The sequence below is a fragment of the Lissotriton helveticus genome, chromosome 3_1, assembly GCF_964261635.1.
Source record: "Lissotriton helveticus chromosome 3_1, aLisHel1.1, whole genome shotgun sequence".
NCBI classification, from domain to species: domain Eukaryota; kingdom Metazoa; phylum Chordata; class Amphibia; order Caudata; family Salamandridae; genus Lissotriton; species Lissotriton helveticus.
Genome location: NC_136061.1, coordinates 1,069,383,954 through 1,069,399,262, shown reverse-complemented (window position 1 = coordinate 1,069,399,262; position 15,309 = coordinate 1,069,383,954). Strand labels below are relative to the sequence as shown.

The following is a 15,309-nucleotide window of genomic DNA, read 5'->3' as shown; positions in this document are numbered from 1 at the left end:
AGAAAGGGATGATGGCCTCTAAACTGCCATGCCCTATTATATACTAGGGACTTAAAGGTAGTTTTAATCCCCCCTGCTCTATTATCTACTACACTTATAGGGCATGTCATGCCAATTGTATGTGTACCCTACTTCATACTGTACTCTGAGTGTGTGTGTTTTCAATTGTTTTTTATACATCACACTGGTGCTGGGCCTGGTTAGACAGAGCCCAAGGACAGTCAGTCAGTTACCATAAGTACCAGTCAGCAAATAATAGGGATGTAAAGGGCACACAGGATGACTTTGCAACATGTATTAGCTAAGAATCTCCTGGGTAGATATCAACCAACTAATAGCCCATCAAAATGCAGCATTTTTGGTAGCATACATCTGTCGGATGTACAATCCAATGTATCAATTGTGGTAGGATCACTGGTAATAATGAACTGTTGAGTTCATGAAATTTCAAGACCATATCAAAACTACAGAAAAGTGTACTGTTTCTGAATCTGATCATCCATTTTACATGACCGAGAGGACTGGTCAAAAACTGGCATCGTCTAGATCTTTCTTTGCTCATGAGATGCTATTTTGCTTCTAGTTGAACCAAACGGAAGCAGGCCGGTGGGTGATTTGGTTCTGTATGTTGGATTTCATGTATCTGGATCCCCTGAGTGTGGTGATATGAAGCATGTATACATTTTTCAACATGATTTGAGAGTAAACCACACACAGTGGCGGTCAGTTTCAGAAAGTGAGGCAGACACGTTACTTTGGGATCCCTGTCTTTGATCACCCATTTTCACATCAGAAGCATGTGTAAAAATGCCAAAACCATTCATGTCTAAATGCTACATTCACAAGATGCTACACTGGTGAGTGGTAAACCTCCCTGCTCCTGTTTATCTGGTTTGTATACCTGAAGTGCCCTGGCCATTGTGAGTAATTTGTCAGAAACCATATCTCACCAGAGGCTTCATTGTGCATGAATGCTTCAGCAGGGAAGAGTGAGCCAACTGGCTTCCTGAGGAAAATGCTACTAAGCAAGTGTAGTTTTTTTTTTTAAAGGTTGAATGTTTTCACAGACGGAAAACCATAACAAGCTTTTTGTGTTTGCTTTAAAATATTTCACAAAAGACAGTTTTTTGCTGTTCAATTGCGTCACATATTAAGAGATCAGTGGAAGAAATCAGGAGTCATGAATCTATTTTCATCTGTCTCCTACTACAGGAGGAGGTTCCACCTCACTTGCAGATAATAGATGCTGCCTCTAAGTATTTCTTTGTACCCAAGTTAGAAAATAACCCTAGAAATGTAGGGAGACATGGTATAACTATTTTCTGATTAGACAAACCACAAATATATTCCTTGTTGCCCTACTTTGACGAGCCATGAGGCCCTGATTAAAATGCATTTCCAATGGGATTTGTTTGGCCTGGGAAATCTGTAAACCTTACATTTTGTTAAATAACCCTCCTTCAGGATGCTCTTAGTTCTAAAGGAGCCCAAATATAGCCCAAATATATTGATCTCTCAGAGTTTTCTGGCTATATGAATACCATTTAACCCCTTCCGCGCTGATGACGAGCTGGGCTCGTCATGAGGTAGCCTCCTGGTACGCTGATGACGAGCCCAGCTCGTCACGTAAAGTGCGGTTTCGCATATCTCCGCGTACGAGCGGAATTCCGCCCGCACGCATGCGGTTAACAGGCACATATGCTCGAGCCACCTCTAATATTAAAAGGTGGCCTTTTAACCTTCATTCAGACATTCAGAGAAGAATCGGCACTGCATACTTTTAATAGGAATCTCAAAGTAGCCCTTGAGGCATCACAATGCACTATAGCACTTTTTCAGGCTTAGCCCCCACCATATCTGATGCTCTTTTTAATGCATATGATGCCGAGAATACGTTTTGATTCAGACAAGGAGCACTGTACTCAATTAAAGCATTACAAAACATTTGCAGATAATATAGTATATAAAACTCCCAAGCACTATTTAAAGTTTCAGCTTCAACACAGAGTAAGGCGCTGTATTATTCTCCTGCTACTAGGAATTCTTACTTTAAAAGTTTACTCTTGGGGAGGAGCTAAGATGGCGACTGAGACGGACGTGTAGGCTCCCGGCTCCGCAAGCCTTTGTCTCCCGCGACGGAATCCTGACCCCCATCCTGTGATAGCGCTGCGGCGGGAGGACTGTGACTGTGCGCTGGTGTGGTTCGCGTTCCTCCGATGTTCCTGCCTGCTTTGTAACCGGAGATATCGATGAGACTATTTGTCGGCCTTTGTAGCCCTGGAACCGGGACCTGTGTTACCGTATGCCGCCGGAGGCTGCTGGGGTGACGACGGACGGTCGAGCTGGAGCGGAGCTGGCACTGTGAGACGCGCTGCCTGCGGTGAGGGAAAAAGACGGACCCTTATGCGACCTGTGCACATCGGCCGAGTGGGAGCTCATTCTGTTCCTTTCCCCTTGTGGAACGCTGAAGGTGAGCTGTGCTGCGCTGACCCCATTCTGGCGCTTGCCTGGCCATTGTGGATCACCCCCGTGCATTCCCCCGCCTTGAGCCGCAAAGGAGATGACACTCGCTGTGGGTTGAACAGTGTTAGTGTGTCCGGACAAGCTCGGCGGCTTTGACTCCAGCCTATCGGTGTCGGTTTCGCCCCCACATTCCCGTGCATCCCCTGACGGGGCGGCAATGGCGCTGGCTCCTTGACTGTGGGGGTGAGTGTCTCATCGACTCCTGACTGTGTCGCCCTGCATGGAGGTGAGCGATGTGTTGGACCGTGTGTCACATTTCGTATCACGGACTTGTTGGATCTGCAGCCTGTGTTAACTTATGGCTCAGTTCTGGCCGCTCTTGCCGATTTGCGAACTGAATGGAGGGAGTGCTCCCGAGTGCTGAGTGGGAAGCTTGATGATGTTACACTAGCTCTGGGCAATGCGCCACTACCCTGCTCTCAACGATGTGCTGACCTGCCTCCGCTGATTTCTGACCGCGCCACGGTGCTGTCACACGAGTGCGGAGAGGATCGGTCCTTCAGCTGTGTTGGTGCTTGCGGACTGCAATCCGCCTACCTAAGCGGCGCTACAATGTTTCCCTCTCTACCGAAGCCTGCGCCCTCACCCTTGATCTCGCTACTTTTGTTTCTGACGCCGCTCACACAGCTACCTGTCCCCTTGTTGCCTTTGTTTCGCTGGCTTGGCTTTCCCTACAATGTACTGCATTTCATCGGGCGAACCTGGAGATGCCCCTTCTTTGGGCCAATGGAACTGTTTGTGACTGGCGATGTCCATTTTGTTTTGGTGCACATCTCCTTTACCGACTGTGGCCATTTTGTTCCTTTGTTCTGTCTGGGGCGGGTCTTCTTTTGACGCCATGCTTAGGGAGACGCCCACGGACTGGCCAGGGGTAAGGGATTCCTTTTTTACAACTTGGATTGATCGGCCGGTGGGGACGCGGTCTGGAGCGTTTCCACAACACGTACTGCTGTGATATGTGCTGATTCTCCCCATTCCATCCTGTGCTTGATTCATTTTGCGGTTGTTTTTATGTATGGGGTAGAATTCAAATGTGTGGCGGAGGAGTCCGGGAGAATTTGATTATGCCCTCCTCCGGTCTTATGTGGTTTCCTTTTTCTTTTCTTTCGTTTCTATATTTCGGGTTCTTTATTGGGCGACAGGCACACTGCTGGGGGGGGGGGGGGGGGTAGGCCGTAGCCCCTGCATGCGTGTAGGGTGGGGGGGTAGGAGGTGGGGATTTTTATTTTTTCCGTTTTCGTTTCTATGGGCCTTATTTTTCTCCTTTCGTCTCCACTCTTTTCTTTTCTTGTTTCCAACTTGGGTCCGCGGGTGGGTTTGATACGGGGTGGGTAACGATAGACATGATATATACCAGTTGTTTGTAATTCCTGTTGCATATATCCTTGTGCCACCATGCTGAGTGGGGGGACTTCACTATTTGCAAATATTCACTCAACGATGTTGCCAACTCATGTTGTAAGAGGACTGCACGGACTCCGCTTATCTTTGTGTGCTATATTTTAAAACGTTTTATATTAGGGAAAAAGTCTTTAAAATTAACCTTCATTGCTCCTGTTTCTCAGTAACACGATGGTATCCAGTGTAACCCTAATTGATTGTCACTTTGTGTAGATGTGCTACTGAGTCGCCGCATTGCTTGCAATATTGCTTCGAATGGTATCGTGGCCGGCCGGGTGGTTGTGGGCCCGTATTTGTTCTTCTGCCATTTCACAATAAAGGTTTAAAAAAAAAAAAAAAAGTTATCTGTGACTTGTGTAACGGTGGAGTACAAGACCTTCGCCACATACTTTGAATTTGCCCATATTCGACCCTGGTAGAAGCCCAACAATGTTCCATAAAACCCATTTGCCTTAGATAGAACGCTATCTTATCTCAAGATTTAATTACATTGTGCAAGTCTCCTCTAAATGAATTTATTTGCTATAACTTGTTCAAGTTACTAAAGAGTTTCTTAAAGTTGTTTAAAAAATATGTATAGATGTAATAAACCACAAACTAAGTATCTGTATTTGTCAACTTTATTTTATCATGTTTATAATGTGTTTTAAATAAAGTTTTAAAACTATAACGACAACTTTTTAATATTATGTATATCTTTACATTTGTTGACCTCAGATGAGGACTGAATCAAATAAAAATGTTGAATTTGAATTTTTGAACCAGAACTGCTCCCCTGCTAGTAATTCTTCGAATACCATCAAATTCAAATGTATTTATTTCATACAAAGCTAATAAAAACAATTGCCTGTATGAATATACAAAGGTTAAAAGTGACATTATAAGGTTGTAACGAACAGCATTTTAAATTGGATAAAAATAGCTTCTGCCAGTTAGAGCCTTTATTTAGAACCTTCCACTGTCTTTTCAGCTGAACACAGGAATTTTACAATACATAATAAAGCTGGTATAATTTGCTTTTAAAACTTTGATCACAACTTGTCTACATGAACGAATGCGCATTCGCTTAAACAATTGCCTCTCTTTTATTGAGGTAGGGAAAATGCAAACATGAATGTTGGTTGATTAGAAAATTGGTCGTTAGCTTACACCATGTTGGAATCAAAACCAGCATGGATAATCCACCAAATCGATATGCCATGACCTTATTTTTCAGGACTTTTGTAGACCATGCAAACCACTGCCATCACAGAACTGTTCCATGCTCTCGCTCCTATCACTCATCTGTCTCACCTCTGTTCACTCTCTCATCGGTTTGGTACCTCAGTTCTCCGGTTCCAACATGTGCCGTAGTCCTTTTTCCTGTTCAATACTTTCCTCTGTATCCTTGCTCATCCATCATGAGCCCTGGTCCCCCTCTCTCACTTACCTTGTACCTCAGGTATTTATCTTGATCCTTGCGCACCTCACATCCTCTTTGCACCTCAATTTCAACACGTTTGTGCCGCCTTCTCTCATTTATTGATGATTTGTGGCTCAGCTCTAGCTCGACTTCTTGCTCATATGGTTTAGCTTCACCCCCCCTCTCATCTAGCTGCCTTCTCGCTCTACTTTCATGAGCTAGGTACTTAATTCTCCAATATTTGGATGCCATGTTCACCTAATTCATCATTCTACTTATGTATCAGTCTCTCTCTTGCCAGTCTTTGCCTTGGTGAAATTTCTCAACTGCTGAGTGACTCAGTCCATTCTCTTATCTATCACTTATCTCAGTTTTCCCGGTCATGCTTCTTGTACCCCATTCTGCCCCTCAGACAATAGTGTGTCTTTGCTCCCAGCAATTACTTATGTATCTTGGTAACCTCTCATCAACTATGTGCCACAGTCACTGCTTGCAACCACCTTGGTCCTGGGTTTGCCCGCAGAACCTTTTGCCTTGTTCTCACTTCGTTACCTCATCAAGCTTGTGCCTTACTTACTTTGCTCTATAAATCAGCTTGTGTCTCACCACCCTCTCTTTTACAGCCTTTGCCATGTCTTCTTGATAGTTTTGCTCAACCTTTATGCACCTTGCTTATCCATCACATGCATTGTTTTTTTTATCTTCTATTTTTGGACATCTACCTCGTTCATCTTGTGCTTCCTTCTAATGTCTCTTGCATCATGCATCATCTTGCATGGTCCCCTCTTTTATCAGTCTTGCTCTTTGCCTCCCTGATACTTAAATGTCACACCACTCCATCATCTAGCTAATGCCTCACTACCCTCTCCCAGCATTAATCTGGCTCAGTCCACCTCTCATTAGTTTTGTCATGGCACTCTCCATCATCCTTTATTACTATTCCAGCTTCTCTTTACTGGAACAGGATGAAATGGGGCACAGCAAATCATATGCAGTGTATTCCACCATCTTGTAACTGGACTACAGTGGACAACAGTGCAGTGGGGCTGCAGCACATTGATATGCTCAATCTCACATCAATGTAATTTTTATTGCTGGGTTTAGAATGAGTGACATTGGAGCTTAAAGACTCCTTCCAGATCTTTTCATATATGACCATCTGACTTGAGCAATCAAATTAAAAACGGGATTAGGGGCAGGGCAATACATCATGACATGCTCAGTGCCCTGCATTTCTCTGCCAATTTTACCATTGTACTTAGGGGAGGTTGAGAGGGCATAACATCCATCATGCCATATCTGACCAAATAAATAAGCATGATGATCAGGAAGGGAATAGATTGAGACTGCTCCAAGTCCCTACCCAACTCATTCCTCATCCTCAGATCCCAATACTGACTGCCCTACACACTGTGACAGTTGCTGGAAAGGGCTTATTGCACCACTTTCCAATCTGGCATAAAATGCCATCAACAAGAATGCAAATGCGCAGTTGGACAGTGAGGAATTGAACAATTACAGTCCCTCCCAATACTACCCTCTCAGATACATTATATTTATGGATAGGCTTTCAGGGGTGGGCAGCCACCCACACATTCCCTGCCACCGCCTTCCATCCCATCAACTGAGGACCAGATTCAAATAGGTAGGTGTGGCTTGGAATGAGCAGAGGTTAGTGATGATATTTGAGATTTTACATGATTAAAACGTGCAGAAAGAAAAGGAAGTACTGAAGTAAAAAAAACTGCACAGAGTCTCAATGCATAGAACCTAAAGGATCACTGATGTAATACACAGAATCTAAACCTTCACAGAGCCTCTAAACCATACAGCTAAAGAACTACTGCTTTGTTGGCTATTTAAAGGTGTGGTGTTTTTCAGTAACCCAAACACAATAAGCTTTTTTGTTCTCAGTCGACATAACAATTTTCAAAAATATGCTTGGTTTAGCACAAAAAGGTTACTTTAACTCAATTTACAACTCACCACATATCTAGTGCCTTTACATAAAAGCTGTTCAATTCCACGGAAATTTGTGGGTTATGGTCTCATCCACCTTGAAGTGACATGTCGTTTTCAAGTACTGTTGACAGCCTAACAAAGCTAGTCTCCAACTGTGGTGAAGTCATTGGGCATGCAAGCAAAACAGTCAAAGGTCTCAGAACTAAATTACTTCTAACTATGCTGTTAAAACAACATCAACCCCACATTCTTAACAATCAAATACTCCCTTAGCATGGCTACTTCAGGTCGAATCCTGTTAATCTTAGAATTCTCTGACAGAAACAAAAAAGCAGCATCATTATCGGTGCCATGCAAAGTGAGGCAGGAGAGCAGTTAATGTCAATTCACAGAGTTATTGAATTCTCACACATCACTATCGTACTTTAGATATTATTGAGAATAATGGTTTTTGATGTATCCAGTATTTATTAATGTGATATTGAAATAGCACCTTAAGTGAGAATTCAACCAATGATCTTTCTTTAGTGCAACACTTCCAACACAAACAAGTTTGTTGTTCCAAAAACTTTCCTTCCATTCATGTGCTTAAGCAGCAAGGTGCTCGGTTATGGTGAATGTAGTATTTACATTGTCTCATCTTTCGATGCCTGGCTCTTAAATAGGCCCTTGAGCAAAAGTTGGCAAAAACTACATTAAATATGAAATATTACTTACTTCTTTTGCAATCTTTAAAGCTTCTTTGTTTCTCCTATAAAATATGTGTTTATATTCATCCATCCAGACCTCAGCAAGGCGGACTTCATTGCGAGCAATTACTTGTGTGCCTTTGGGAAAGGTATGTGGACTCTTGCTGCGAAAAACATGTCCCACAACACCACACGGTAGGATCTCCAAAGTACCGCCACATTGCCATACCTGATAATTTACAAAAATAAATGTTTTAAAGCATGACACATAACCTGTAATTCATACAATATTTCCTAAAAATTATCCAATGGCAAAATAATGTGTGCAACTTTGAGAAATGTTATGCTTTTGTGTCTCAAAGAAAGCAAAGAGAAAATAAACTGTAGGTTAAAACTGTTACATAAGTAACTGAGTGACACTTACTGCATACTACTTTTTTACTGCCTCCAATCCATAAAGACACTATATACAATCATTAATATAGTTCATAACAGCTAGAAAACACTTGAGCATGCCTCCAAACTCTGAGAGTATATAACATGATCCAACATAAATGTTCACTGAAACAAAAAGTAATCAATGATGGTATTACTGTAATGCCTTAATCCATTTCTTGGTTTAATATGACCAACAGTAGAAGACGGATTAAACTATTTTCGAATCGCCTTCTGGATTTAAAACATGTGTTTATTACATTGGAAATTGAAGTAATTGATTCAGGGCATGTGTCGGAGTGGATGATTCCAGTGGAATCCTGGCTCTGTAGTGTGTAGTTGTATTGCATCTCAGAAGCAACTGAAAGTAACCCCTTTTATTGCACCTATTGAAACCGGACATCTACAGAAGGCTCTCAGATTCTACTGTAGGCAGTGATCAAATATTTCTCAAATATGTCAAATCCCTGATATTTATTTAGCCCACTTATCTTTAGCAGCTGCTGCCTTGGTATGTATTCCCTTTACTTGTTTAATAATTCACAATTCCTGCCAGGGCAAAGTCACTAAACTAACCTAAGCTTAAACCTGTGGCAGCTATAGCACAGAGCAGTCAGGATGATTAACTTCAGGTCATGTATAATATATTTAGTTATACAGTCGGTGGTCAGCAAAGATGGTGCTCTAAGGTCTATCACAAATACAAATCCGTTAAGGCAGGTAATCTGGCACTGTGCATAAGGTAGGGAAAAACCACCAGATCCCCACGTTTGTGGCCAGCAGACCACTTATGGTATATATACAAATCCTCTGTACACGTTCAAAGTAAATACATGGAGTTACATTAAATACCACAATGATGCGTGTCTTTATATTTTCAGTTGTCTTTAATTCAAGTTCTTTAAGCCTTCGTAGCCAACACGTGTTTCGCCACTGTTACTGGGGATAACCCCGCGACTTCTTCAGGGCTAAGGGAACATATAAACAGGTAATTGTTTGTGTATGAAATAGTAGTAAGAACACTTTACTATTCAAGTTATTGACAAGGTGACCTCGGTGACTTGTGAATTTCAAAAAAGTGAATAGAACTGTGTGGAAATCCATGTGAAACTGGTGTTGTACATGCTTCTCTGTGCATCCATATATCAATGGAGGAAAGAAAGAACAAGCAAATCCCCTAATCGTTTGTTATCGCTATAAAACATAGTGGTACAGTTGGTGTTTGAGGCTCCCTTATAGGAGTAATCCTGTGGTTGGAAAGGTGCGGGCATGCAATTATCCGGTTTATTTTTATAATCTATTTTGTTATATTCGTGGCGAAGTAGTGCTCCCTCATGCTGTCACTAAAAAGTAAATACATGCTGACTATATTGTGTTCTATTCTTGTATAAGACGAGTGTTCTATTGATGAAAATCAGGTCGTCAAAATAAATGGATAATATAGCTAGATAAATTTGACATTAATTGTTAATTAATTCTTTCTAATATTTCAACAACAAATGTAATCACACAGCAAGAGATATTAACAAATGTATCCATCCACGACACCCATCATATGTCTTAAGAATGAATGTGCCTGATTAGAACATGGCCACCACATAGACTTATAGTAATACAGGGGAAGGGACGATAGGGTAAATTAGATATGTTTTTATCAATCACACTAGATGTGAGTTAATGATAACAAATATGCTTATTTGTTTATTTGTGTTAACATTAGAAAAGTAAGTCCACTTTTTGGAATGCATTAATCATTTTAATAGCGGCAATGAACTATGCCTGATTCCAAGATGGCTGACGCTTAAGGAAATAGGAAATCGAGCAGGTCGAATAAGACAGGGAACGTATATTTATATACATAACATTAATTTTATATACATAACATCAATAATTGAAACATTTTAGATCCTCACCCTTTAGATAAAAGTACAATAAGATATATCGGTAAATGAAATAATAAACAAAAAATATTTTTTATGAAAACGGTAAACAAGATGGCCGACATAAATGTAAGTGATACGTGAGATCAGTCAGAATGACCGGAAAAGGAGAGAGTTTTCCCTAATGAACCCAGAAAGGACTGGGAAATTTGTAGCAACAAGAAGATTCCTTTCTGTGGTGTTTTGAATGGAAAAAGATTTTCTTAACAAAGTAGCTAGTAGACCCAGACAACTATCTAGAAGACTCAAATATCCTCAATTACACATATATCAATATACCAATACACCAAAGATTTTATCAAAATGTCCCATTTATTAAAAAAGAAAGATATTTCTCATATCTAATGATTAAACAAAAACAGTTTCTTGCCATAAAATTACATACATGTTATATTTCATACACAAAGATACAATGTACCAACATATAAAAACAATTTAAAAGCCTGTGTTGTCGACGCGTTTCGGTGCTTAGATGGATAGAACACCTTCCTCAGGACTAGGATTAAAAACTTCATGAATCTAAAAAGTATATGGGACATTGATTAGTATACAATACATGAGGATTATAGAGTTTCTTTATGTTAAGAAAATCTTTTTCCATTCAAAACACCACAGAAAGGAATCTTCTTGTTGCTATCAGTCAGAATGACCCTGGAGTGTATAAAATGATGCAACACTTAACCAGGATATTAAACCGGATGCCCGAGACGTACACTCTGCCGGAAATTGGAGGTAAGGAGTAAGGGGGATTCCTTGATACGGCATGCTAAAAAGTTAACAGGGTGCAGAATTTTTGTTTAAATCTTTTAGTTAAACTTGATATATCGCGACTCCTAATTCAAAATATAAACCAGCAATATAGAGTCATAAGGTTTTATTTAAAAGGCTTTATTCAAAAGATAGCATCGATATAACAAGTAGCTAGTATGAAGGTATGTGACTTGACATCCGTTGCTCTGAAGTATAATTGCTGAAGCAGCGTAATATATTTAGATAGTGATAGTTGAAGGGAGACCCTCGAAATTTATGAGAGGCAATGGTGAGAAATCTAGATATTCACAATGTTCAACACCCGTTGCTTTTGAGTATAATTCCTGAAGCAGTGCTACGCATTTAGGTAGCGACAGTCGAAGGGAGCCCTCCGTAAATTATGTGAGGAAACGGTGAGAAACCACGTAATTTAACTCCCGTTGCTTTTAAGTATAATTGCTGAAGCAGCGCTATGGATTTAGATAGCGATAGCTGAAGGGAGACCCCCGGGATTTATGGGAGGTAACAGTGAGAAACCTAGATATGAAATCGGCACATTAGATCCTCCCTCTTTTTGTCTAATAGTATTTGATCAATAATCTATATAGAATTGACAGGATATAAAACTAAGTACAGAAGAGGAATGGCAAGATGGTATATTTATAGTATTATTGGATTCTTTTTAACTAATAGATAGCTGATGATATAACCATTCTAAGAAATTGATCACAGGAACTTCCGGAAAAAGGACAATTAAAAAGAATATAAAAAATTGTTTTGAATAAAGACCTATCATTCAACCAGGGTAAGTGATGACTCTCTAGTTTAGACAATTAGAAATATGGTTTACAACTTGGATAAAAGACGGAATATCCAACATTATATATATTTTAGGGAGACAACCCACATAACAAAGAGGAGTGGTGAGCCCCTGTGAAACCTTGAACATTACGTTATAATCTCTAAGTAAGTGCTTAATTAAAGAAACCTACTAGAATAAAATGTCAGAACTCGTAATGCAATTCAACTGTCTAAACATAGATCCCTGATGTGAGGAAGTGTTTTTCATTGGATGAATTCAATTTTTCCACAACAGATTTATACGAGAAGACGTACATTTTAATTTGGACGATAGGCAGGTTGAGGAAACCTGGTCAACAATATCACCAAATGGTGAGTCAGTGTTTAAAGACATGTCTGAATAAACAGATTTATTTAATATGATAGGATATATAAATGAATTCACTTGTCCATTGGAAAACAGAGGTCCAGGTATTGAAGTACTGTTCTCCTGATGGATGGAAACAATCTTATGGTACAGACTCACATTAGAACCTGTGCAGCCTAATCTGGCTGATAGGCACGCTATATCATATTTGACCAACCATAAAATTAAATGAGGAGTTAACTGATCAAAAAAGATATGGAATTGATACACAACCTAGTATAAAGGAAAACATACTAGGAGAGACTCTTGATATTAATAGTCAGGATACATTGGTAATATGAATTAAATATAAGGAAAATATTTAGAGCATAGTGCACACTAAACCAACTCGTTAGAGGAAAGATGAATAATATACTGTTTTCTCTTTTCTGTTTCAAACTGTTTTTAGATGAATTGTCTTAAATAACACCAAAGAAATATAAGATTTACAAAGTCCTGAAGAAGGCGGAGATACAATCGCCGAAACGCTGCGTTGACATCAGTTGTATTTCTGTAATAAATCATTGCTTGAGCACTTGCTAAATTGTGATAGGAATGTTTGCCTACATTGTATGTACAATTGTTTATATTTGTTTTTAAGTATTTTGAAGTGACAGTGCAAACGGCAATGAGATTTTGAAATTCTTTGTGGAAAATTATTGAAGAAGGCAAATCCATCTCCATACAATTTGAATAATCTAATATTTTTATGGAATACAATATGTGTTTTAATATGAATTTGCTATAATACATAGTTTTGAGTATATGTACTTTGTACAAAAAAACTAATTGGAGGGCTTGAGGGACAATTTAAAGACTCATACAGATTAAATCCCCCTTCTTATTCATCAACAAATAATTAATAATCTGTGGTCTTATATATTCTTGAGTATATAAAGAAAAACGTAAATAGATTACATCAAGATGTAGTATAAAGTCATTTACAAAGGTGACTTGAAGGAAAATAAATCCACTTTAGGATAGGAGGTATCCCATATTTACACAAAGTGCCCAGTGTCATCATCTGGGATTCCAAAAAACTCTTACTCGTCTTTTCTCCATCCAGGGGAAAAAACTATTAGGAATGAGTTGTATCCTCCTGTTAGCTTTCTTATAAGATAGAAAAGAGTGTATATGAAAGGATTTCTTTTCTAATAGGTGCAGTGCAACAAAAAAATAAGTGTATTAAAATAGGATATACAACAGAGACAGAGTGATAATGTTCCTCTTAATTCTCATCTCCAAGTTGGATTCCTACTTAATAAAGTGAGAGGAAGTCAAAGAAGCAGTTATAATTATTCACTTCTTATCTGGTCAACATGTTTCAGCTTTCGGGGATAACTCTCCCTAGCTTTCTTCAGGACCGTTATGTACCAAAACTTTGTCACTGCATTGTTCATAAAGTTCTATACATCTTAGTTGGACACTGTTTTACCACGTATAGTCCGTGTTTTGATCCTCCTTGTGTACATGATGTATACGACATCTGGAAAAAAGTGAGGATACCACTAAGCATACACCTTGATATACAATCTCCTTTCAATCTTTATCTACTCAAGAACAATACAATTGTAGAGAAAAGGAAAATTGCTTACCAATGTATCACGAGGATTAGACCTCACCTCACCTGGCAACCAGCTCTAGTCAAAGAGGCCCGCTCTATGTAAAAATCACAATCCAATAATAAAGATCGGATTACGAACCAGTATCTTTTACTGTATGTAATTCTTTGAACCTATGTATATTTATTTTTCATGGTTTCTGCTGTAAAGCATTCTTGTGTGCTATGTGCTTCTTCGAAACAACCATATCTTGGCTTGTTAGGGCTCAGCATATAACTGATTTAAAAAGATTTATTGTTTCTATTGTATCTATAGTTTTCTAATGCTTGAAATTTTGTGTAAACATTTTTTATATAAACATATATGGCAAATTAAAAAGGAAGCAAAAAAGGGCAAAAATGTGAACAGTGAATAAAGATGCCAGTCGTGTCATTTCATATGCTTAACGACAGACAGCCGTTACATTCGTACAGCCGAGCCGTTTTTGTGGGGAACTGTCACCTTTACCGCATATCTCTTAGCGTTATTACCCCATTTTCTTCGGCACAAACAGTCATATCGCTACTAGCAGATGCTTGAACAGAGTGTGTTAAAAGATGCTTGGATAAGGTGTTTTTAAAAAAAACATTGATAGGGTGTGTTAAAAAACTGGCACTTTCCTCACTATATAACTTGCTATCTACCCACGATACTTGCGTTTTTATATACAGATCGGGAGATAGTGAGTGTTCTATAGCAGAGTACGTGTTGGCGAAGCAGTAAAATCACAACGTATCAAAGCTGGAAAAAAGTTAGAAAAATGCTAAATTAAACCTTCTAGAAGTCTCATTCCCCTTACCTGTCCATCGTTGCCAAAAATATTGTGCACCTTATCTTTGTTTCCTTGAAACTTGCTCTCCAAACTTTCGGTCAACAAAATGTCAGAGAGTGACGACGAAAGGGAGAGAGCTGCAGCAGCAGCTCAGGCAGTTTTAAACGACACAAGTCTCCAACAAAATGACCCGGATGCTATACTCATCCCGGTAAATATAAGGAAAACAATCACTATAAAGCTCATAAATAATGGAGTATCATCGAGAGGTGGTAAAGTAATATTTGTTATCGAGGCACATGAATATCGGCAGACAGAGGTATTCTATTCATGGATTCGGTTTCCTGCAGCAAATCCAGTGACACACGAGTTCCACTACTACAAAGTAGAGGAACCTCCAGTGGAATACGTTCCTTTCAAGGACAATGAAATTCCACTAACTTACCAAGAGCATCAGCTCTGGTTTAAAGGCACCCTACAACATCAAAATCACATTACCAGGCTTGGTAGGCCAGGAGCAACATGGACGGTATTAGCCAGCTATACACCACATCCTGCCATTGAACAAATAACAGGTCCAGAACTATTAGCTCAGCTAAAACAATTAATTAAAATACATAGATAGTT

The 15,309-nt window shown here is 39.5% G+C and overlaps 1 protein-coding gene across 2 annotated transcripts in view; it reads right to left on the bottom strand.

The window, feature by feature from the left end:
- Window positions 1-15,309, bottom strand: part of GALNT3 (polypeptide N-acetylgalactosaminyltransferase 3) — a 672,271-nt gene that overhangs the window by 108,454 nt on the left and 548,508 nt on the right. For both annotated transcript variants that reach the window (XM_078681629.1, XM_078681630.1), the window contains one exon: window positions 8,006-8,206. In XM_078681629.1, coding sequence (XP_078537755.1) covers window positions 8,006-8,206 — 201 coding nt within the window. The remainder of the gene's footprint in view (window positions 1-8,005; window positions 8,207-15,309) is intronic.